The following is a 26,197-nucleotide window of genomic DNA, read 5'->3' as shown; positions in this document are numbered from 1 at the left end:
GTGGCAGCTTCTGGCTAGGCTAAGTTGTTGGGCAGTCCAGGTTACCTCCTGGTTAAAAGGTTGCGTAGCTTTTCAGTGGTGTATCCTAACCCTGTTCTTGGTGTAAACCATGTTATTTTTAGTGCACAAAACACCTTGTACTACAATCATCACCCTGTTTTACAGATGAGGATGTTGAAGCACAGAGAAATCGAGGCCTTTGCCCGAGATCACATAGTAGGTGGTAGAGTCAAGGTTGAACCCAGGCTCTGCTTAAACCATCCTTGCTGTCTATCTGCACCACTTGCGCATGGGGTTTACTTAAAGAAGTAGTGGAAGATGAGACCTGAAAAGCGATTATTTTAAGGTCTTGCAGAACTTCATTCATATATCTGACTTGTTTGGTAGGCCCTGGGGAGTCACTGATGGCTTTAGCTTGTAGAGCCGTGTGAAGGTTGTAGAGTGCACTGTAGAAAGGTTAGTCTCTGGTGGCTGGGAGGGACTGCTGGGAGGGGGTGCTTCCTATGGGAGGAGGGATTCTCACTGGGATGCTGTTGATCTGTGGGTCCCTCTCTAGGGGTCTATTGAAGCACAGTGTCTAAGGTTTGGCGCCAGAGAATCTAATTTTTTGATGATGAGCCAGATTTAGAACCACTGCTGTAAACTATTTCCTTCATTTATTTGGCTACTAGTATTCAGTACCTGTGTGTCCATCCAGTAGAGCCTCATTTAAACATATTTAACTTGCCGTTTGAGGTGGAACTACTGCTCAGGAGACATAGTATCTTTCATTGGTCTGGGACTTGCATTTTAATAGACATTTGGACTGTACTATTTCTTAATTATATTCTATTTGCAATAAAGTTCAATACCAGTTTGGTTCAGTGTTACCTTATAAAAAGTTCTCCTTTGGGTAGTGTGATTGTCAAATTCACCAAATGTAAATGACAAAATAAATCAGATGCTTGTGCTACCCTTACAGAAACAGATTAAAGAGAACTCTCAACCATTTCATTGTGTGTTATATTTGTTAAATTTAGGCAGACAAGTGACAGCTATGTATCATTATGCAGGTAGTTGCACACTAGTGATCATATTTTTTACTTTCTATTCTTTCTTCACCTGTCTAACCAGGGAGGTCTAAATAAAACAAACATACCAGTTCTGTGTGTTCACAGCATATGTCATACTAAGATTTTGAATCTCATGATAGAGGAATTTTGACTCGTGTGGATGTCACCGCCCTTGTTGCACCTGCCATTTTATTCCAGCGTGGTGAGGCAGCCGCGGGGTGCTTGGGTCCTCACTTTGTTTAGGGCAGGTTGGATACATGAGTTTGTCTGGAACAAGTGCCCTAATCCTCTTGTAGGTTACAGTTACAGCCTGCTGGTCACTGTATACCCCTGGCTTGGTTTTTAAGGCCAGCGCTTTTTGCTCCTTAGACAAACCTGCTTTTGATAGGCTGCATTTTTCATAATGCTAAGATTTCCGTATCATCTAAGAGCATAGGCATTGTGATTGGAACAAATTTTTTCTGGGAAGTTTCTCATACCAACCATAGAAATGTATCTGTAAGATTCTAGCTGATAAAATAATTAAGGAATGTCTAAGAAAGATCATAAATTATCTTTAAAAATAAATTATATGCCTTTTATCCAGACTAGCTGGCATCTTAAGAAATTAAATGAAAATCTATGGGAGGAAAATAGAAATAATTTTTCCTATTTACCTATTTTCCAATTTATAGTCAATCCATATGTATATGTTTCCTGCTTGCAGAAATACAAACTTATGTAAATAAGCAAATGTTAATTTATTTTTCATAATATCCAAAATATCCTACTGTCTAGAAAAATTAATGACCCTTCACCTTAAAATACTTATAAAGATACTTTGGAAATACATAGGATAATGGCTAACTACCTTCCTTAAAGCCATAGATGATTTATGAGATAAATATGAAGTATTTACACTGGAATAGTGGGAGCGGAGCATCATAAATTGGTATTTTGGGGTAACATTTTGAAATGTAGTTGGCATACCATGCCATTCACTCACTTGAAGTATACAATGCAGTGGTTTTTAGTATAGTCTGAGTTGTGCGAGCATCACCACAATCAATTTTAGAAAATTTCTATGAACTCAGAAGGAAACCCTACATATACCCTTAGCAGCTGTCACCCTCCTGTCCCCCATCTCCCATCCTCAACTGTAAGCAAACTTACTTTCTATCTCTGTATATTTGCCCATTCTGGACATTTTGTGTAAGTGGAGTAGTTCATGTATGTGTGTCTGGCATCTTTCACTTAGCATGTTTTCAAGGTTTGTCTGTATTTAAGCATATGTCAGCCTTTATTCCATTTTCTTGCTGAATTGCGTTCCTTTGTATGGCTGTATAACATTTTGCTTACCATATAGCAGTTGGGTTGTTACTACCTTTTTGGCTATTATGAATAATGCTACTCTGAGTATTTGTGGATAGACCTTGTGAACATATGTTTTCATTTTTCTTGGGTATACACCCAAAAAAGAGAATTGCTGGGTCAAGTGGTAACTCTTTGTTTCACCTTTTGAGGCCCTGCCATACTGTTCTCCACAGCGGCTGCACTATTTTACATTCCCACTAACAGTGTGTAAGGGGTCAGGGTTCTCTACATCCTTGCCAAGAGTTGTTATTTTTTTTAATTATAGCCTTGCTAGTGGGTGTGTAGTGATACCTCAGTAGGGTTTTAAGTGCAATTTACTTTTATTTCCATGTAGATTAAAGATAGACTTATGGTAAAAGTGTTTAAAAATAAATGATATGTAAAATATCTGGTATAAGAATAAAAGCCATACACTACTAGAAGTTCTTATTCATTTATAAGGTTAATAAACTTCTTACCTATAACACTTACTCTTGTTTATTTAGTAGCTTTAACTTTCATTTCTGATAAAATGTAACTTTTTCTTGTCTATATTGGATACAAAAAAATAGAACCCTTGTAACACATGTATAGAGCCTAATACTGGTCTTTGTATGATACTTGAAGCGCTCAGTAGGTTCCCTGGGACTCTGTCCTTTTATTTTTCATTCCAACTGCTTTTTCTTCCACACCAGTCCTAATACCGCTGTCCTTACACATCCATTCCGCTCTGCCCCCTGGCGGCCTCAGGTCACAACTGCTGCTTCTGTCCTGTGGCTGTTGCCCCCTTCGCCGCCAAGAGTCCGCGTGTGGAATGTGGGGTACATCCGCAGGGCTGGTGCTGGATGCCGTGGACTCTCGAGCAGACTCCCGGCGCTGAATCCCCACATCACTGCATCCTTGCTGTTTAATGAACAGGTTCACAATTTTCTCGTCTGTGAAATAGTTATAATAATAGTGCATCCTGCAGAGTTGTATCGAGTTTAATACAAGTGCTAAAAACATTGCCTGTCACGTAAATACTCAGTGTTAACTGTTTTATTCTGGCTTAATGCTTTTAGGTAAGAAATTAAGTAAGTATTTTATTTAGAGACATAAATCATTCTATATTGGTTGTAGCCTAGTTTATTTTTTAATGTTCTAGATTCATTATGTATATACTTTGTTATACATGATTTTTAAAGTAACACTACCTCATGTTAAAGGTAAAGGGAAAAATGCTAAACTATGAAGGTTCTTAATTTAAAAGTGGGTGACTGTCATATGGAAATTACTTTGAGGTCAGTAGTGAAATTAAAATTTTTTTTCATTTAGAAGGTAATCAATGAAATGAGCTTTGTTCTGAAAATGTACTGCTAATTATATTTAGTGTTTACTATCCTAATATTTGAAGTAAACTATAGGTTTTATATGTTTTTTGCATATTTAACAAAGTAGTTTCTAAGTAAGTTTTACCTTATTCCTTTCCCTTCCTATTTTATATATATTATATGTGTATATATATATACACACACACATATATACGTGTGTGTATCTTGAACCTTATTATAGTATGGTGGTGGGTTTTTTTTCCATTCAGTATTGTATTATGCACATTTTCCCCTATTGTTAAATGATTTAAGATATCATAAATCGCTCCTTGTGGTTATAACATTGTTTCCTTTCTTGCTGTTACATCTAATATTATAGTGGTCACTTTCACTTGTCTAGCTCTTTTGTCCTCAGATTTTATCTGTAGAGTAAATTATGAAGAGAGTCTTGATGAAGAGTACATGAATGATTTTTATAGCTCTTGAAATGTTTTCCCACATTTTTGTTCAAAAAGTTATCCTTCTTAATGCTTTAAATACCAGTTATGAAGCACTTTTCCTCATTAAAACAAAACACTGTGTTGGGAACAAAGATGAAAAGGACAGCCTACTTGCTTCCAAGGGCTAGAGTTTAATATCTAGGACACGTGCAGTAAGTGACTTGAGTGGATAGATGCTAGAATTGCCACAGTGCTGCTATGAGTCTGAAGGAAGCCCTGGGAAATCTAGGCAATTGCAGTCTGGAGAAGACTTCTTGGATGAGGTGGAATATGGAAATAGCATTTGAATTTGAAACACTTATTGATGCTTATTTTTCTTTCTTGCATAGAATGTCTATCATTTCCAAAACATATTTCTTGCCTAACTAAATGACTTAGTTTCTGCCAACTGCATGATACACTAGAAAGAGCACATAGGTTTGGACAAACTATTCAGTTTTCTGAACTTCATCTTCTTCACATATAAAATGTAAATGATACTTCCTTCAGAAAGTTGTGATTGTTATGGAAAGTATGTATTATCTTCAGCCTTATTTCAGAAAAGATTTAAAATAAAAGAGCTAATATATTAAGAAAGTACTTAGCACAGTATTTGGCCTATAAGTTAGATTTACTAAGTAGGAGTCACCATTGCTTTTATGATTGCCATTATTAAGACAAGCTGGTCTGCCACCCCAATCAAAACCCTCGTCCTCAAGCCTCCATTGTAAAGCCAGCCCTTCATTCTTCATTTGGCCATAGACTAGCTTTTCCCGCCCCCCTTCACTTTCTTCAGCCCTTGCTAGTTGCGAGGTCCCATGTTAGGTGTCGGAAATAGGGTGATAACTAAGATAATGTCCGTGTCCTCAGAGTGGCATAAAATGAATGTATTAACTGTAGGTCCTCAATAAATATTTGAATGAGAAATTAATTTGGTTCAGTTGCTCATCTTTAGCATGTACCACTTATGCTTCCTTATTAAGGCTCATCTTCTATAGCCTTTAGTTCTACTGTGTGCTAGGAAATGTTAATATTTTAAAATATGTGAAGAGCAATTTCTAAGTATAACTTTTAAACTGCTGTTGTTTTCTATTTTCAGAGTGCTCATTTGGCCATGATAGATACCCTAATGATGGCTTACACTGTGGAAATGGTCAGTATAGAGAAAGTAATTGCGTGCGCTCAACAGTATTCAGCTTTTTTCCAAGCCACGGATCTGCCCTATGATATTGAGGATGCTGTCATGTACTGGATAAATAAGGTAGGAACATATGCGCTTGAGTGAAAATGGGTGTCATGACTGAAGTGACGTCCTCCATTGTACATTGCCACTCTGCTATAGACGGAATGTTTGTGTGTCCCCCAAATTCATATGTGTTGAAATCTTAACCTCTAGTGTGATGGTATTAGGAGATGGGGCTTCTGGGAGGTGATTAGGAATGGGATTAGCACCCATAAAAAAGACACCCCAGATCTCCTTTGCTGCTTCCACCATGTGAGGTCACAGCAAGAAGGTGGCCACAGAGCAGGCCCTCACCAGACACCACACTTGCCTGTGTTCTGATCCTAAACTTCCAGATTCCAGAACTGTGAGAAATACATTTCTGTTGTTTATAAGCCACCCAGTACATAGTTATTTTTTGTTACAGCAGTCTGAATGGACTAAGACACCTTCCATTACTCTTTCTGTTCTAAATCAAAGTGAAAGCTAAAGTGCAATCTTAAAATTTCCAATTCTCTTTTGGTTAAAAACAAAATACTGGTAAAATGATGAAAATAGATTTCTATATATATTCCTCAATATTTATGCAGTTGACCCTTGAACAGCACAGGTTTGAACTGCATGGGTCCACTTAGATACGGATTTTGTTTAATAAATGTATTGAAAAATTATTTGGAGATCTGTGACAATTTGAAAAAACGTTTTCTTTTCCCCTGCTTGCTTTATGGTAAGATAGAGTATATAATACATATACAAAATATGTGTTGCTGAACTGTTTCGGTAAGGTTTCCAGTAGTAGTTCAGTCCTGGGGGGAGTAAGGTGTTCAACTGCACAAGGGTCAGCACCCTTATTTCCCAGGTTGTTCAAGGGTCAGTTGTAATTTAATAATGATTAATCTAGTTCATATCAGATAATTACAAAATTCAGAGCACTCTGAGTAGGGCATGATACACTGCGGGATGGTCAGTAATTTTTGAATCCAAGAATGAAATGATTTTCTCAATTTCCCAATGTGATGATTCTTAGCTTTGCTTGACTGAGTTGCATAAGCTTATATAGATTATAGATTCCTCTTGGAAATTTTTATGGGGTTGTGATTGGTTATTTAAGCTCTGAAGATGCTTAAATTGTCTTATCACTCCCTTTGCCAATTTGAGTAGTTAATACCTCTCGAATCCCTTTATTTACAACTGTCTTCCCAGAGAAAAGTAAACTTTTTCTGTAAGCAGTCTCTGAACAGATTTAAAAGAAGTTACATCTTCAGTTATCTTTGTGTGGATGCTTCCCTGAAGCTGGTAACAAGAAGCTAAGTGTAAAAACTCCTACATCTGTCATCGTTATCAGAAATATCAACATTAATGTAGAAGACTCATTTAACACTGCGCTGCAGTTCCTTTATTTCTTCATCTTTAGTCATCTTTTTTACACACCTCCTTAGGTATAGAGAATTTTGGTCACATCCTAGCCCTATTTATCATCAGAAACTATGTGACTTCTTTGTCCCATTGCATATCATCTTGAATTTCATCTCATTCTTGAATAATTCTTTCACTTACTCTAATACCCCCTGCTATTAAAAATTTTAATCATGACTGCCAGTCCATTGACGAGCCCTTTTCATTCTTACAACCTCACTTGACTTTACATCTCCTTTTCGAATTCAGATTCTTGCACCATTAGTTCTTCAGCCTCCTTCTCTTTCTCTCTTACTCGCCTGATAAATGCTGGTTGAGCTCAGTTACCCACCTTATCTCTAAGGTGCTTCCTGTGAAGGTGAATGTTGCTGGAATTTACACAAGGAATCTAGTTTCACTTCAAATTCGTAAGCACAGACTTCAGATGGACCCTCAAAACTCAACTGCCAGTGTGACTAGTGTCTCTAAGAAGTTCACTTTCCCACACATAATGGAGTCATCCCTTCTCGAATCCTCAGGCCTTCCCTAACCCTTCTGCTGTAACTGTCAGCTGAGGACCTTGCCACATCCTTTTCTGAGACCAGGAATGGGAAGCCATCGGGTGGCAATTATTTCTTCTTTCTACCAGCTCTGCACACCTTTTGCTTCAGCACCTGCTGTCTGTCTCTCCTGCTGTTACGAGGGAGAATGTTCTTCCCTCCCTGCCAAAGGCACTACTCACTGCTCTAGATCACCTCTTCCCTTTTCACGGGTGTTGGTCCTCTGTTTCGGTTCTTCTTGAACTTTAATATACATAAGAATCGTCTGGAAACTTGCTAAAATACAGGATCTGACTGATAGGCTGCGTTGCTAAGCAACCCCAGGTGATGCCAATGCAGTGATGTGTGGATCACATGCCTCCTCCGTCCCTCTCCTGCAACCCCGATTCTCCTCCGGCTGGGTCAGTCTCCGTAAGAATACAGACTTGCTCTAGCGTCTCCCACCCTGGTAAACAAAACTTCCCCTTCCAGATTCAACCCCATTTCTGTGTACACAGAACTTCCCCACAGAGTCATTCACTCATTCACGAGCCTTCCCTGCTCTGTTTCCCATCCCCGTTCCTTCCCTGAAGTTGCCCGGGTCAGTCATTGCAGGCTTCCATTTTGACAAATCCAGCAACTGCTCTTCTGCGCTCATCTTATATCCGGTCTCTACTTCTGAAGCACATGTGACCCTCTGAAGTTTCAGCGGAAAACCCAAGACGGTTACCAGACGCTGCCTCCTCCACCTCAGTGGGACTTGAGTGCCACACTGTCCCCTGCAGTGGGCAGCTTCTTCAGCTTCCCAGGAGTCGTTTTCCCCCTGGACTCAGGAGTCTCTCTTACACACGCCCAGTTCAGGGCTCAGCCAAGGGTTTGAGGACAGTTTATATGCACATTTGGGGGCTCCCCGCTAATGTTTCCTTCCTACTATGATTCTCCTCCACAACATCCGGCCATTCTGACAGCCTCCTTTCTCTCCTGGTTCCTCAAACGAACAAAAGTAGTTTCTGCTTTGTGTGGGTTGAGGGGAAACCATGCAAACACAGATTTCACTCAGTGTGTGCCTTTCTTTCAAAGGTTGCATCCATTCCCTTTTCTGCCTGCTTTCCGTTGCTCTCCAGCACCTTCAACAGTTGCCTTCTGTGTTTTGTCCAGAGTTTATACTTGTCGCCTCTGGGAAACTGAGGTTGATAACATGCAGTTCCACTATTATCAGAACCAAAACTTTCAGAGTATCTTTTTACTGTTAACTACTTGCATCTTGTCCTTCCTTTGCTGAAACGCTTCTGTGGCTTTATTTTAAAATGAAATGTAGAATTTGTCATGGCCTACGAAGTACGCTCTAACTGACCCCTGTGTACTTCTCCATCTAGGCTCATGGCCAGGGTTCCTCCTCCTCACGTCTCCCCCTGCATCCCAGCCATGCAGCTCACCCTCAGCTTTCAGACGGATGCCTCTGGCTTCTGGGCAGCTTGTCTGCCAGCATTTTGCATGGCTCCTGACCCATCATTTCTCCGTTTAGACAGCACTTTCCCCTTACAACTTTGTCTAAAGCAGACACTATCAGCTCTTGTTTTCCACTATAATACTCTTTCTTGCCTTTATAGCACTTATCAGAGTTTGTGATTATTTTGCTTAATCGTTTGAACAAATGAGAATAATCTGTGTGAGAGCTTTTAGTTCTAATGCCTGCACCAGGGCAGTGTTTGACAAAGGCTTGTTGCTTAATAAGTAAAGAGGTAGTTAAGGCTACAGAATTAAGTGAGGCACTTTAGCACTTGGGAAATTGACAGAAGATAGGAAATCACTTACTTAGAAATGTTTAATGCAGCCATCCCTATTCAATTTTTAGATGAAGTTTATAACCTTTCAGCTCAGTCTAAACCTCAGTGTTTTTTTATTGCTCCATTCTACCAACACAAGCTTCATTATTTATTCTTTAATAACGACTACACCCTGGCCTCTCAGATTAGTATATATGTGCCTTTTGCTCATCCTCACCTAGTTGCCTTTTTTTCTGGATATTACATTCACAAATATAATCTACATTCATGTTGTAAAATGGTGGCAGTGGTTCCAAGTGTCAGACGCAGTACAACGATGTCCAGCAAAGATATGTGGTTTCTGGACACTGATGTTAGCCAGGAAAACCTTCCCCAAAAAGGTGGCCCACGCCAACCCCAGAAAGTTCCTTTGCCTTAGACTGGTACTCATACCTATACCTAAACCACCTTCCAGCAGCAAGAATGAGACCATCATAATTGTTTTAGGCTGCCAGTGGTCCCCGCTCAGTGTGGGGAAGAGGCCTCCTAACTGACCACAGGAAGATGAGTGCCCAGCTGTGGTTCTGACAGCAGGAAATAAAGGGGGAGAGAGCAGCAAATTAACAAAAAGACTAATGCCAGGCCAGTGATGCCTTTCTGGCACCTGGCAGGGAAGTAAATGTTAATTGGCTCTGAAAGTTTGCTTCCACACCAAAGCCAGGGGTCTTCCAGGTGGTTAGGGGAGGGAGAATCTTCTCTGCAGATGCAAAAACTGACAAAAATGATGAAATGCACAGAGAAGTAATCTGGCACATAAAAGAGTCAGTGACCATAACAAATAAGAGTTAAACTCTAATAGCTTCAGACATGAGAATAATCTGAAAAAGACTAGAAAAATAAATGTTTAAATGACTGAAAATAAAACATAGAATAAAAATCATAGGAAAGAATAAGGCACCATTGAAGGCATAATGGGAAAAAAAACAAATATAAGTTTAGAAATGGAAAATTTTACTCACTGAAAACCAAAAGTTTAAACAGAAGATTAGACACAGTTGAAGAAGGAATTAGTTTACTGAGAGGAAATTACCCAGAATGAAGCCAAGAGAAATGAAATGGCATATATGAAATTTAGATTAATAGACATGCCCTTGGGCCTAATTGGAATTCCAAAAAGGGATTAATAAAGAGAAGGGGGGCTAGAGACTATATTTGAAGAGATAATGGGTGAAATTTTCTGGTTTTGGTGAAAGATAACTTTCAAATTCAGGAACCACAATGAGTTCCGACCAGGATAAATGAAAATAAATCCACCTCTATACATATAGTAATGAAAATGCAGACTCCAAAGATCAAAGACAGAGTCTCTTAAAGGAACGGCAGACTGAAGTAGACTTCTCAGCAGTAATGCTTGAAGCCAGAAGGCAGTGCAGCAAAATCTTCCAAGTGCTGAAGAAAAATGACTATGAACCTAGTCATTCAGGATTAAAGGTAAAAATCAAGAGTTGTTCAGATAAAGAAAAGTGGTTTATTACTCAGACCTTTGCAGGAAGAACTATTAAAAGTTACTTCAGGAAGAAACAAATTGATCCTAGAAGAAAAGTAGGATATAGGAAGCAATGATAAAAAAAGAAATTGGTATGCATAGGGTTAAATCTAGGTAAGTGTTATAAAAAATCATCATAGTGTCTAATTTTGCAGCCATAAGAAGAAAGAACTATAATTCTAGGTAAAACAACATGGAAGATGAGAGGAGCATATTTCAAATAAAGCCTTTCTGAGGTTTTTATATTGCTCAGAGGAAAATAAAAGTATTGATGAATTTTAGACTTGTATTAAGGAAGGACATACATTACTAAAATGTATTATAATTGAAAAAAATTTCAAGAAGTAAAAGGTAATATATAATTTAAAATTAATAGATATTTAAAATTTTATGTGTCATTTTAGCCAGTTCATTTTTAACTAATTCACATTGCTAGAGCCAACTGTTTGTTATATTTTTCTCTTAAGTTGTTAGTCCTCAATGCTTGTTCAAGTGGTGAACTAACTCTGAGCCATGGTGAACTCTCTGATACATTCCTTTAACTTTTATCCTTGAGATGAACAAAGAATGAAGTGATTCAACTTTAGTGGTAGAACTTTCTGGCCAGCAGTTCCATACCTATACCTAAACCACCTTCCAGCAGCAAGAATGAGACCATCATAATTGTTTGAGAACCACTAAGCTAATTATTTCACTTATCTGTCCTCTGTACCCAGGTGATTAAATAACTTGAAGTGACCCTGTCTTGTAGTTTTCTTGTATTCTCCCTAGTATGAAAGCTAATGAATTATCAACAAATATAATTTTCTTATAATCATGATGTTGGTATTTTAAGAATGATTTATATCATTATATCAGCTTAAAATGTTTTGATTTGGATTTGTTAAAGCCCTTATAGATATTTAACTTTCTGATACTACTATTATATTGTTTATAAATACCAGCAATAGTTTCTATTTATGACGTATGTGCTTTGTATCATGTACTTTACTTGGTACGTATTATACATTATCTCTTTTATTCTCTGTATTAGTAGCTAGTATAGTATGATAATTATTACAAACTTAGCTGACACTTTTTACTTTGTCAGTGATTTATTTACTTATCTTTAATATCTCAATATTAGCAGTTTCTGTGGGTCAGGAATCCAGGGTTGCTTAGCTTCATCCTCTGTCTCTAAAGTCTCTTACAAGGCTGCAGTGAAGGTGGTGGCCAGGTCTGGAGTCACATGTGAGGGTCTGACAATGGAAGGATCCGCTTCCAAGTTCATGTGGTTGGCAGTGTTCAGTTTCTTACTGGCTGGCAGCTGGAGGCAACCCTCCGCTCCTGCCATGTGGCCCCTCCACAAGGCAGCTCACAGCAGAGCAGCTTGCTTCCTCAGAAAGATGACAAGAAAGCCATAGGGAAAATCAGCTAGCAGAGATGCAAATTACAGTGTTCCATGACATAGCCACAGAAGTGATGTCGCATCACCTCAGTTATGTTCTGTTGGAAGCAAACTGTGTGTCCTGCCCACACTTGCCAGAGATCACTGGGGACCATTTTAGAGCCATAATACCCTAGAGTACTTTGTGAAGTAAGTTTTGTGCAAACTAGCAATTATGGCTCAATGATATCAACAAATTATATAAAACAGCCTGTAAGTGCAAGTTTTGAGGCAGACCCAGGTCTTTTCTAATTCTGCTGTCTCTTAGAGTATCTTATCCAGTCAAATTGACCGTCTCAGAGATTAAGGTATCTTAAAGTGCTATAGCACTATAAATAAATATGCAAAATCAAATTTAGAAAAAATTTAGAATGAAAATTAGAATAAAAAGTCAGAGATATAGAATCAAATAAAATGCCTTGTAAATGTCACAAATAGAGAAGACTCCTAGTAACTTATTAAGTCTATCATAAAATTCTCCAATGATTTTTCTTTCAGCCATTGAATAGAATTTTTGGCAGTAGAAGAATTCAGAAAATTCTTGATTTAGTTTAGAGTAATAGTGGTTGATAATGTCATTAATATTTTCTAGAGTGCCATTATTAATAAATTTGAACTTTTATTATTACTAGAGTGGCCTTAAAAAACTAAAAATAATTTTAACTCAAAAATCCAGACTTGCCTAAACTATTCTCAGGAAGTATTTTTTGTATTAGATAGACTGAGTCCTAAACCTTTTTGGATTGTGGGCTATTTGAATAATCTATTTGAAAGCAAATAAATTAGACCCATCAAAAAAATTCCCATATGCAAACATTTTTCATGTATTTTATTGTGGTTAAGAACCACACTAAAACCCACTCATGATCCAGGAGCACGTCTATGAAATCATAACTTAACAACTTGATTCAAAGTGTTTTCTATCAATATTAATGAAAACATTTATTTTAGGGAAAATAATTTTCATTTACTAGTCCTAAAAGAGATTGTGAAATTTTTACAAAAAGTTTTACTGCTTCCTAACCATTAAAACTAAAGTTACTGAGTACCTTTTATCTCTAGCACTCCAACTCCAAACATATAATAAGAGGCTCAACAGATGTTTGATAAATTATGTATTCATTTTAGAATATCAAGTAAAGCTAAAGCACGTGTAAAGTACTCTTTTCTGGTTGGAAGTTTTCTTCATGTGAGTGGCACTGATATTTGACATCAGAGATCTGACCACAGGCATTTGATTTTAAGGTGCATGTTATTTTATTGTTATATTTGAATGTAAGTTCAAATGTATATTTTTGTATCTTAAGGTCAATGAACACTTGAAAGACATAATGGAACAAGAACAGAAATTGAAAGAACATCACACAGTTGAAGCTCCAGGAGGTCAAAAGGTACATATTTCAAAGGAAAAGAGGTGCCTTTACGAGACTCGGTATATGCTCATGTGTATATATATATATATATATACATATTGCTTTGGGAAATGTTAATAATTGTGTTCATTAATTTTTTTTTTGGTGCTGTTAACTGTACTCTAGAAAGCATGCCATAAACACCAAGTAAGTAGAAGTACAAAGTAAAGGTCAATTGAATGAAAGTTTTTTAGGAAAAATTAATGAGAAGAGCTCAATTTCTTAGGTTCTTTTGGCAAAAATAATGTTTTTTCCTGTGATAAAATGTATCAAAAAAGAAAACAGTTTTCAGTGTATTAGCCTTATAATGACTTGTAATGAGACTAACCTTTAAAATATATTCCAGGAACTGTATGTTATACTTATGGTTATTCTCTAAAGAAAGAAGAAACATTACATGGATTCATTCTTTAAAAATTATTCAATAGGCTTTTAGACTTTTTCTTTGAAAATTTGTATTTGTCATATACTAAGACCAGAAGTATATTTTCTACAATATATCTGAATTTTTAAAAATGTATTATATCTTGTATAGCATTTGAATGTAAGAGAAATTATAATTATTCAGAGACCTTATTTTCTACTTGGATTATTTTAAGTCTCTTTATTATTATACAGTACTTCTATTCATTTGGGGCTAATGCTACTAGTCATTGATACATTTATAAGAGAAAGAGAAAAAAGGAAGGAAAGAGAAAGCTATTTTGTGTGTTATCAACATCAATGGGAATGTTTTGTGGAAGACCACCTAAAATTTTGTCTGAATTTGATGTTTTTGGATCACAGTGATTTCCCTCACTTAGTTTACTGGCTGCTCTTGAAAATACGAAGTGTGCTTCATTCTTCTAACTTTGTTGACATCCCATCCTTTCCCCTGAAGATAAATCAGAATGGGAATCTCTTCCTGTCATCCCAGATTGTGTTCCATTTCCCTGCCTTCAACCAGTTTCTTTCCCTGTCTTTTCCTTCTCACTCCCCCAGCCCTTACCTGTTAGGTATTAGAATCATTCTAAGTTACAACACTAATGGCCTTTTTCCGTAGACATTGTTTATTGTATATAATGATTAAATTGTGTAGTATTGCATATACATCATGAACACAATGGGGATTGATTATATATGCTGACATAGGACCCAGTAAACATTATTTCTGTGAAAAAAATGCCATTTGTTATTCCAAGCAACCAGATAAAGTGACCTTTAGGAAAAACAAACTATATAGAGTCCAGATACTGTTACATCACTTTGATTTTTCATAGCACTTAGCCCCATGCAATTGCACATATTAACCTCACAACCAGTATTTCTCTTGAGTGATTGAATAAATGAATAAATGAATGTGATTCACTTTTAAATATTTGGATTAATATACATTTTTATGTTAACACAAACAACATTTACACCTTCATTTTCAAATGCAGTTTTTTCCCATTAGAATCTCTTTCTGAAAATAAGTATTAATTTCACATAGTCTTACTGCAAAATACAAATGTCGTCATTATGAAGAAACACTGTCACAGCATAAACAAGGGAAAGAAATTTCCACTGTTAGCATAACTATGGGAGTTTTCACATTTTGAACTACTTGATTTGGCTAGAAATATAATCATTCTTGATTTTTATTCCTATAAAGTTAAGATTCTTGATCCTTTTCAGGATGTAAGAGAGAATAACTCACTCTTTCTTATGACTGTGCAGTTGCTCAGGGGTCACCACGCAGTGCACCCACTAAGCTGGCTTGTCCAGTGAGTTGAGCCCAGCTGCCTAGCCCTGCTGTCTGTGACCTGGCCGCTCTAGGTAGAGCCCGTGGTGTTGGATTATAACATCTTAACCTTTTGTCCTTGCCAGCTATTCTCAATTCAGATGTCCAGTAGAATTTATTTTATGAAACTTCTTTTTACAGCCATCTTCTTCGTAAAATCAGTGCTCATGTTGAAGGATACTTGCACTGTATATTACTAGTGATGGACCAAAATTAAAATTCCGAAGGTATTTCTTTAGATTGTTGGATCTTCTGATGATGTATTTCTGCTTGTTGTATCAGTTGGTGTCTTAAGAGGAGGGCATTTCAATAGTGCAGGGTCCTAGGAAAATGTTTTGTTTTAAATAGTTTACTATTATTTTCTTTCTTTTTTTTTCAAGTTCTTTTTGCTTCTAATACTTATTTTGATTTTAAAGTAGAATGCCTAGTTAACTTTGAATTTCAGATAAGCAACAAATAATTTTTTGGCATAAGTTGCATGAGTATCTTGTATTTTTATTTGCTGAATCTGGCAGCCCTACTTTAAAGATCTCTAAAGTTTATAGCCAGGGACATTAAGTCCAGCATTCACCCTTTAAAGAGTTTGTGCGCAGTGCTGTAGAAAATGAACAGTGAGCTTAAAGGCAGAATAGCTCTGCCACCAACTAGCTTCAGGACTTTCACAAAGGCACTTGACCACTCTGGGCCTTGTTTTATCTGTAAAAGTTGAAAGGATTAATGACTCCTAAATTCTGTAACTAAAATGGGTCTTAAATTTCGCCTTCTTAATATATTAATAACTGTAAGGGACTCAAAACGAAAAGCTAATGAAAATAGTAAGTAGTCGGTAATGTGAAAGTTTAATGTAAAGTTTCATATATGTATGTATATATGGTAACTGGGAGTTAGAAATCTAAGAAGGCCTTCTAGAGGATGTGGGACTTGAACAGGGCCTTAGTGGATTTTATGGTATTTGCAGAGGAGGGCACTAGGTCATGAGGAATACATGAATGGTGACATGAAGTTGCAAGTAAAAGGCACTTTTGGGAATTAGTGAGTAGACCATTTCGATCGTTTTTAAAAGAGCTTTGAATTCATGAGTTGTATTCTTAAGTTTACAGTACTAAGCATATAAAGTTTGTTTCTCTCAATATTAAAGATACATGTCTATTCAGTCTAACATTTGTCACTTTTGAAAGAGAAATATTGGTGAGTTATTTTACAGCAGAGGGGTGAGATGAGATGAAGGAGCTGCCTTTGGAGAAAAGACACTGAGCGCTGATTGCTTTTCTTTTAAAGGCATGCTGTCGAATAGACCGCCCTTGCCCCGCGAGGCAGGCGGTGAAGGCCTGCACATCTTCGCTTGATGACCTCGGCCCACGTGAACTTCCGCTTTAGCCAGAGTTCCTTAGCAATTAAAAACTATAACTTACTTTAAAAAAAAACTCCATTTCTTCACACAGTACCTAAAATGCTATTTGAGAAAAGCGTTCTGAAGTCAAATACGTTCGGGAAATGCTGCCTACTCTGCTTTAAGAATCTTGCTCAGTAACGGAGCCTGTCCATAAGTTTACCAAACATGTTTGATCTTTGAACTCTTTTATAACTGATATCAACTAACATCTCACAGAATGAGTGCTCTTTGGAGCGTACTTTGGGAAACATCGATTTGTAACCTGTAACTTTGTGATTAAGCTGTCTATTCTGTACATACATAAATATATAGAACAAGCGTATAGTGTTTCGGTATAGTTGCTCATTCTCAGATGCATCGCTTGGTTTGACTCATTCAGATTTCTCTTGTTTTCTTTTTCATACTATTATTTCAGTTAAATAACTGTGAAGACTTGAACTGCCTAAATTAGATCATTAAAAAAATTTATTTCACCCAAGATTTTGCTGTATAATTGTGTAGATTTTTGTGGTGATGCTCTTTCTTTCTTTACGCCTATTGCCAACATACCTTTTCTCTTCCATAATGATTTGCTCGCCCTTGCTGGTGACATAGCTTCCCAATCTAGAATATGTCCCTGTTGTATTGTCAACTCATTTAGTATTTAAATGAGAAACTTGGCATTTTAAACATTTTTTTCAGTTCCAAGATGGGACCTTGACTTTTTTTTCTCCAAGCAATATTTTATTGGCCTGAAGAGACTTATATATTAGTTAGATGTCTTAATACCATGATTTTAATCCTTGCCTAAGAGTATTATAAAAATGAGATTTCTCCAACAGCTTTGTAGAGTCTTGTGCATTTGGACAAAAGACTCTACAACTATTTGGATGGGTATAGACTCAATATAACTTTTTAAGACCACTTACTTTGAAATAATTTCAAACTTTTAAAAAGTTGTAGATTAGTTTTGAAACAACTCTATATGATCTTTCCCCAGATTCGTCAGTTTAACATTTCGCTACATTTCCTCTCTCTCTCTCTCTCTCTCTCTCTCTCTCTCATCTATAATTATACACAAATGTATATATTGCATACACACATGTAAATTTTTCTGAAACTTTCAAGAGGGTTGCATACTTCATACCCCTTACTTGTTAATGCTTAAATGGATATTTCCTAAGAACAAGGTTGTTTATATAACTATAGTATAATTAATTTAAAGTTAATCTAACATTCTGAATAAACTTAATAGCCTTTATTCCAATTTTGCCAATTGTCCCAATTATATAATATTTGTCTTCCAGTGTAAGATCCAGTCCAAGATCACGTAATGTGTTGAGTTGTCCTATCCTAGCTGTCTTTAAACTGGAGCATTTCCTTAGCTTTTCTTTTTCATTCATCACCTTGCCATTTTTGAAGAATATAGGTCATTTTCATAGAATATCTCTCAACTTGAGTTTTTCTGATATTTACTCATAGACCAAGGTTGTGCTTTTTAGACGGAATAGTATGTAAATTGTGTCCTTCTCACAGTATTATATCCAGAGGTACGTGATACCCATTTGCCCCTACTAGATGAAGTTCATCTTGACTAGTTGGTTAAGACATTGTCTGGTTTCTTGGAAAATACCAATTTTTTTTGAGTAATTGAGAGGAGCTACTTTGATATGTACTTATTTGCTTAATCCTACACTACATATAAAATAGTTTCAGAATATGAAAAAATAAACCTACCAAGGAGTTTAAGATTGGTTTGTAATTGCTTTTTCTTTTTTTTTTCACCCTTTTTATGTTTTTTCCCCATTGTTACTGAGACATAATGGTTCAACCACTTTCCTATGCCATTTAAGTAATTTATAGTATCTTATACTTACAGGTAATGCTACAAAGAATAAATTGTTTATATACTTTTGTATTTTTGGATTTCCAAGGTAAATTCCCTAGAAATTAGATTGCTAGGTTGAAGAGTAAAATGCGTATGTAGTGGTAGCTACTGCCGTAATCTCCCCCAGAAGAGTTTGTACCATCCGACATTCCTGTTGGCAGTTCAGCACTTCTGGACCTACAACAGTGAAGAGATTCTTAGGTCTAAGTGTCAGTAAGGTAACAGATCACAGCTGTGAATGACTCCTTAAAGAATCTTAATGTCGTGAGGTCCGATGAAGGCAGGTCAGATGAGTGTCCTCCTAGAATGGCTCAGGAGCACCTAGAAATTCAGGAATTATCCAAAACCCCAGAGTGATTGTAGCTACCCGGAGGAGACATAGAATTACCTGGAAAATCCTAAAACAGTTAACCAAAATTTAGAGTGAGCCAAAAATGTATGATAAAAACAATGGGAAGGAATACTTGAAATTAGAGCCATTGCAAAAAATCTGAACTGCTCAGGCTGGCCCTGCCATCATGAAGAACTTAATAAAAATTTTCTTACTTACCGTCTATAGGCTTTAAAAACAATCTTTGGTCTTACCTTAAAACAGGATTTAAAATTTTCCCAATTCTTCTCTAGAAACCAGAGGAGGGGCAGTTCCCCTTCACTTCAGAAATACAGTTATCCTTCAGCCAGGAACTCGTGCTACATATTTGAACTTTTTGAGGCATGAGTTTATAAAGCATGTACACTGTAAATATTCGTTCTTTTAATGTATTTCCTTTCTTAAGGTCGTATTTCCTTTAACGAGCCAGTCTTTATGGTGGTTCTTCACCTCTAATAGGATCGCGCTCGCTGATCGAGGTCAGTGGGAGGGCGGGAGAGCCAGCGTGAGCGGCCGGTTGGCGGGAGTCCTGTTGAGTGTTCTGTAGGGGATACGGAGTGACCGAACAAGTAGAGACCCCTTTGCACACCCTGTTTTGACCAGTCCACAATAATTTATTATCATCAGTTTATATATAATGGGTTTTTCTTGTGTCAAAAACAAGAAAACCCCTGTTTTTGACATTTCTGCTCATTAGAACCCCTACCGCGTTCTCAGCGGCTTCCTGCTCTTTGGCCCTGCTCTCACACTTTGTATGCCCCTCTAACTGCAGCTGCCCAAAGCTTCTGCTCAAGTGAGAGATTAAAATTCATGCAACAAAATCATTACAATTATTTTTCCTGATGCACTAAGGAAAAAAAATGTATTGGGAATGTTCTCTCTTTATGGGAAGCTGGTATTTTTCTGATTCTTGAGATGACATTTTTCTGATTCTTGATACCTTCTATTATTTTTCTAATTCTTATTTTTGCTGATAATTTATATAGGAGAAAAGTTGAATATGAATTTTAACTCAGACCCCATTTAGTTTGATTCAATTGAACAAATATTTATTCAGGGCTGCCAGAAATTGTGCTAGGAAATACCGAGCTAAACAATCACAAATTATTAATTCATATTATTTGAAATTATGGGTTTATCGTATTCAACTTTTTAAAAAAGTAAAGTTTTATTCTTTGGGACACCCCAGATAGTAAAATCAAAAATATTTGTATTCTCTTACGTGAATAAGTAGATGTTTGCTTTAGAGACTCTATATAAAGTTTAACTTTGCCAACTAGCTTTTTTCTCAACCCCATTAATTAAAAGAAATTCTTTATATCCAGTTGACCCTTGTACAACATGACTTTGAAATATATGTGTCCAAGCAGACAAGTAGTGATTTTACAGCATCTTACTACACTGATGGACAGTGACTGTGAAGGGGTATGTGTGGGGGACTTGGTGAAGGGGGGAGCCTAGTAAACACAATGTTCTTCATGTAATTGTAAATTAATGATACCAAAATAAAAAAATTTAAAAAAAAAAGAAAAACTGAATGGAAACAACAGAATTAAAAACAGGAAAAAAAAGAAATATATGTGTCCACTTATAGGCAGATTTTTAAAATAAATACATTGGAAAATTTTTGGGAGATTTGTGACAAGTTGGGAAACTTGTCTAGCTTTATTGTAAGAATACAGTATATAATATAAAAAATATGTGTTGTTTATGTTATCACTAAGGCTTCTCTTCAATAGCAGGTTATTAGTAGTTAAGTCTTGGGGGAGTCAGAAGCATATTCTCAGCTGCGTGAACGGTCAGCCCCCTAACACCCGCACCGTCCACGGGTCAGCATAGTCGAAGGAGTGACCCTCTTGCTCGGGCCCGCCTCGCTCATTGCTTTCTTTGTCCATGCACAGCCTTTCTTCTTTCCCCTTTGGGAAGTGATAGCTAACAGTTGTAATGATTGCAGATCCAGCCCTGGAATCTTTCTACTTCCTTTTTGTGGTACAGATTTATTGTGTAATACGTGCGGTTCCAGAACTTGGAAATAAGATTCTTTGCTACCAAAATATGCAGCATATCCTGAGTATCCTAAAAATGAATTTCTGTATTGAGAGAGGAGATGAGGAAAAGAGAAGGTGGTTGTCTCTATCTATATAGTTTAGACTAAAGTATTAACATTTTAAAAAATGTTATGAGAGCTATAAACTTAGAACTCCAGTATCAGCAGCTTTAATGTAACTTGTTAATTGAAAATAATTCTGATGAATTTTCCCTTTACCTTTCACTTTCCTTTTTTTCTGCTGCTTCCTCTGAAGTCTCCTTCCAAATGGTTTTGGAAACTGGTTCCAGTAAGTTTGCTTAGCTACTTCAATTTGCTCTCCAGAATTGTAATTGTAGAATGGTATTGTTTATGTCTTGCTAGCATAGTTGTTTCATATAATTCTGTTAGTCACTGCATAGAGATTGGATCTTAAGGTATTTGATCATAATGTATAAAAAAAATTTTTTTAATCTAGCCTAAAGTTGGATTCGAAGCTTTTATAATTTCAAGTGTAAGCATCCTTTTGCTGATCTTGGGCATGTTCACAGACCATCCCTAATTAGGTTTAAAAAATATATGGATATAGATTCCCATTAGTTTTAATAAGTTTAGGAAAAGTGAACATGAATTGCATATATAAATCATCTTTTTGAAAGAATCATTTCCTTTTCAGCCTGAATTATAGGGGACATTTTTTATGTGATCAAAAAATGACAGATTCTCTGTGTCCTTTCCAGTACCGGACCTATTCTGTATTCATTCAGATTTGACTTGAAAGGTTGATCTTTCAGGATTAAATTTGGGGGTTGGACTACTGAAGAAGTAGTTTTTTACACCTACAGAAATAAAAATATAACAGAAACACACAGTAATATTGAAAGAAAATATGATGCCTCTTTTAAATGCCAAGCTTCTCCATTTGTAGAAAGAACAGGGAATGTTGTCATGCAGTGTTTGTAAAGCATGTGGCATGTTAAAGTATAAAAGATTCTGTAACTTTCATGAACTGCAAATGAACTTTCTGGGAGTTGTACATAACTTCAAGATTAAAAGCTGGTTTACCTGATACATTTTCTGGGATATAATCTTCAGGAAAATGTTTTGGCATGCCACTCATAAATCTCTGATTGTCTATTCTAAAACATAGACATTTATTGCTGAAGCGTTGCAGAGCTCCTTGGGTATGTGTTGTGTGCATGCGCCTTGCACAGAAGTGCTACTTGGCAGAAAGCAGTAGGACAGATCACACGATTCAGTGCTTTGTTCCATGACCCTCGTGCTCAGCTCAGTCCAGTTCAGACTGTAGGCTGAAAACAAGCTAGTCCTAGAGATCCGGGAAGTTTGGGACTAAGCCCGGCCAAGTTAAAGGATTTCCAAGAGGGAGACTCTTTGGTTTTCAGCTGGCCAAAGAAAGGGGTATGAGAATCCGGACCTGTGCCTGCCGAATGTGCCGAAGGGGGCTGGCGGCCAAAAGACGCTACTGGCTGATTTTCTTTTCTTTCTGTCCTTTTCTCCTTTCTGTTCTTTCTAGAGAACTCCCTTCACCTCTCCTCTTTTTTCATGGTTGATTTTTAAACTGCTGGCAGCAATATAAGGAAGTTTTCTGAGGATTAGGTAAAATTCAGTCATCAATTAAAGAATTCATGTAGTGCATGTGTGTAGCTTTTTCTCTGAATATAGGTACTCCCTGAGTTCGGAGCACACCCTTAAACACACAGGTCTGGCCTGCACGGATTGCCGAGAACAAGCTCCTCTGAAAATCTTCAAGAGGAAAAAGTTTCATGAATCTTTTTCTTACATAGCCAGTGAGAGAGAAAAAAAGTAACTATTTCCCTCTTCATTAATGCATATACTTTTCTGAGGGATATCATCTAAAGGAAAGCTAACTTCACCACTAAAACAGTGAACATTTTCTTTTTGGTAAATTATTTTTCTATTTTTTTTTCCTCACAAAAGCATTTTATTTCATAATTAGATCTTAATGATAAAATTAGAGATCACCAGTTTAGATGGACTTAGAAGAAAAATTAGTTTTGATTACTTAAAAAAGCTCTGTATCAGTAACCAATATAATTATAAATTTTGCTGATAAAATAGTATGCATCTTCATTAAGTCTTCAGCATTATTTTTCTTGGCCTTAGGAGTGCTAATAGCTAACAGGAACCTTTAATTACTGTTGCCTGTGTGCCCAGCAGTGTGCATAACACTTAATGGCCATCATCTTATTTAGTCCTCCAGTGGTCCTGTGAAACAGATACTTTCATTATCCCCGTTTTACAGATGGGGAAACTGAGAAATGAGAGTTTAAGTCAACTTGTCCAAGTTCACAGAGCTAATAAGCGGCAGAACCAGGATTCGACCCTAGGTAATCTGACCCAGAACTTGTTCTCGTAATACTGAATTTTTCAATAAGTCTCACTTTTAGGGAACTGTCTTACAAATTTTATCCAGGCACACCAAGTAATCTTTAAAAAACAAGGGTTTCTTCTTTTTTTTCTAAGGAGGAATAGAAACCCTTAAACTTGCTGTTATTGGGTAATGGAAGCTCAATTGGGAGGGATTTTTTCAGTTTCAGAGTTGTTACACTTTATTTGTAGTACCTGAGCATTCAAATGACAAGCCAGGCTATCTTGGTGATAAGATTCCAGTGCTTCAAAGTGATAGTTCTTATTGCCGTATTTCCTTTGAGAATAGTGTCATAATCTACCAGTCCCTGATTTGGGTGGCTCTTACAGTTCTTTCTGCTCCAGGACTCCTGTTTCTCTTCCCATATAAGAACTTGTGGTCTAATTAAGTCTAACATTAAAGTAAATGAAATTTATATCTACAAAAGAGCAGAACTGATGATTTGGATATAAAGTATTCAAAATCCATTTTGTAATCCTTTTATATTTAAATACTTTGGCTAAATGTCATTTCATGTAAATTAGCAATATAATGTTATATGAAGTTCTTAGCTTTGAAACTATAGTGCTGTTGCTCTGTAACTTTGGTGAAGTAATCTCTAGTATTATTTAGAAAAGGATGTTGGTGAGTGGCTCTCATTTCCCTTGACTCATGCTGTATCCAATTTGTTGATACATTGGAATCTGTAATACTGGTTTTTTCCTGTATGTTGTTTTAGTACTTATTCTCATCTCTTTCTTATATTGTAGGCTCGTTACAGGAAGGAGCAAACGTTGCTTAAGCAACTGCCTTGCATTCCATTGGTAGAAAATTTGTTGAAAGATGGTGCAGATGGCTGTGCTTTAGCTGCTCTTATTCACTTCTACTGCCCCGGTGTTGTCAGATTAGAGGGTAAGCGTTCCAGGGGGACGGTTCTGGACTACCAATAAATGCAACGAATATTCAAGTAACAGTATTTGATAAGTAACAAGCAATAGTAGTAAGTTCCTTTTACAAGGAAAATTTATGTAGAATCCTGAGGAAGATAGTTGAGCAAAGCAGTGCTTGGTTTCTAGGTCTTTCTGTGTAATGACCCTGTATGTATATGTGTTCATATGTGTTAAACAGATTCCACATAATTGTGTGTTTGTATTAAGTCACTGATTCTGAAATAGATATGAAACATACATTATCAAATTAACCCAAAGTATCACCTTGCTTTTTCCCATTCGAAGATATTTGTTTGAAAGAAACTATGTCTTTGGCTGATAGCCTGTATAATCTGCAGCTGATTCAGGAATTTTGCCAAGAATATTTGAACCAGTGTTGCCATTTCACCCTGGAAGATATGCTCTATGCTGCTTCATCCATAAAGGTAAATTAAATAACTCTTTCCTTTACTCTAAGTTTGTTGGAAACATATATACATCTAAATGGCTTTGCCACTTTAAGTTTACATATTAGTTATAATATCAGTCAAAAGTGTTTTTGAAAAATATTTTTTGTTTGATTTCCCTTTTGTATTTTTTTTAATACACTATTAGCTACAGGTTTCTTTCACAGAACAAAGCTAAACTTAAAGTCATAGTACAAAATTGATCTGTTGGCCTAATACTAGCAAAATATACAAGGCTAGTAAATGTTTCTGAATTTTACTTAGCTAGATGCTAACAGTATAGTGGGAGCGTGAAGGAAGTACTGACCACTGTCAGCATTGAACAGAACTGTGAAATGTCTGGCAAGAAAGCAGTCCTCGGGTCTCAGAACTTGAGACAAAACCTAGTGAAAGAAAGGAAATATTAAAATAGTCTGGAAATGAATCTTTTAAAAATTAATAGAATTTTATTAGCCATTCCATTTGTCCCTTACTTCAAACTGTCAGGTCTGTTAGCTTTAGGCCACAACTTACTAGCATTCTTTAAAGAAATATTTATCGAGCTCCTCATATTGTTCTGGGTGGTGGTGATACGTAACTGAAGAAAACAAATATCCCTGTCCTTTGAACCAGCTTTCTAGTGGTGACATGTCCCAGGCAAAGCTGTTATTGAGGTGCAAGTTAAAAGCAGCTGCATGTCCCAGAATTTCATGATACAAAGCAATAGCTTGTTATTCCCAGCAGCCCATCACTACAAAATTCCTGTATGTCTCTTACATACCTGCCTAAAGTTTACCTCTTCGTGTCATGTTAGGAAAAAATAATCTTATAATAGGTTTTTGAAAAGTCTTACTGAGAGGAACAGCTTTATATTGGTCCAAATCATGATTCCAGTGCCAGCCTGAAAACAGATTGCTAACAAACCCCTCTCAGAGTAATTCTTGTGACTCTTTACATCCTTATTCTCCAAACCATTTTCCTTCAGCTCTTTCTGGATTACTACAAGGCGGAAGATAGAGCCTTTCTGAAATAAGCCACTACTCCTACTGACTCAAAATAGTGCCTGCTTTCCACCTTGATTAATTTTGAAGGTTGATACCTGCCATTTTCATCAAAATGGAAGTTAGAAAATATTATTTCCATATCTATCTTGTTAATGCCTTTTCGGCACTTTCCTGTTAAAAAATTTAAATATTGTTCCTGAAATCTCAAAGAAAAAATCATCTCAATAAAATACATTGAGATGTAAGATCAGTTGCATTTGTTTAAGTGTACCTTGGACTTCCAATAAATAATATATAACCTTGTTGTTTATTTAGATCTTCTTAGTCTTGGCATGATCCAGATAGATGTTTTCTTAAATGAGGCATATATATTAAAAATAATTGTCTACTGAGAATTGGTCACCTTCTGTATTCTCTGCCAAACTATTAGAACCACAGTTCTAACATCCATTAAATATTTTAAGACTTCCATTCTTTGAGAGGTTGGGTGGTGCCTGGTGCTAGGCACCCTCATTGTCACTGTTAATAACAA

General features: G+C 36.5%; 1 protein-coding gene across 4 annotated transcripts in view; it reads left to right on the top strand.

Annotated features, from left to right (window-relative positions):
• The window catches only part of CAMSAP2 (calmodulin regulated spectrin associated protein family member 2), a 101,009-nt gene that overhangs the window by 51,597 nt on the left and 23,215 nt on the right, over window positions 1-26,197 (top strand). For 2 of the 4 annotated variants that reach the window (XM_073217185.1, XM_073217187.1), the window contains exons 3-7: window positions 5,273-5,434; window positions 13,375-13,458; window positions 21,175-21,207; window positions 24,057-24,198; window positions 24,522-24,661. In XM_073217185.1, coding sequence (XP_073073286.1) covers window positions 5,273-5,434; window positions 13,375-13,458; window positions 21,175-21,207; window positions 24,057-24,198; window positions 24,522-24,661 — 561 coding nt within the window. The remainder of the gene's footprint in view (window positions 1-5,272; window positions 5,435-13,374; window positions 13,459-21,174; window positions 21,208-24,056; window positions 24,199-24,521; window positions 24,662-26,197) is intronic. The other 2 variants (XM_073217188.1, XM_073217189.1) reach the window with 1 other exon arrangement.

This window comes from Manis javanica, chromosome 11, assembly GCF_040802235.1.
Source record: "Manis javanica isolate MJ-LG chromosome 11, MJ_LKY, whole genome shotgun sequence".
Taxonomy (NCBI): domain Eukaryota; kingdom Metazoa; phylum Chordata; class Mammalia; order Pholidota; family Manidae; genus Manis; species Manis javanica.
Note: the sequence above shows the minus strand (reverse complement) of the source record. Positions and strands in the feature narration are given on the sequence as shown.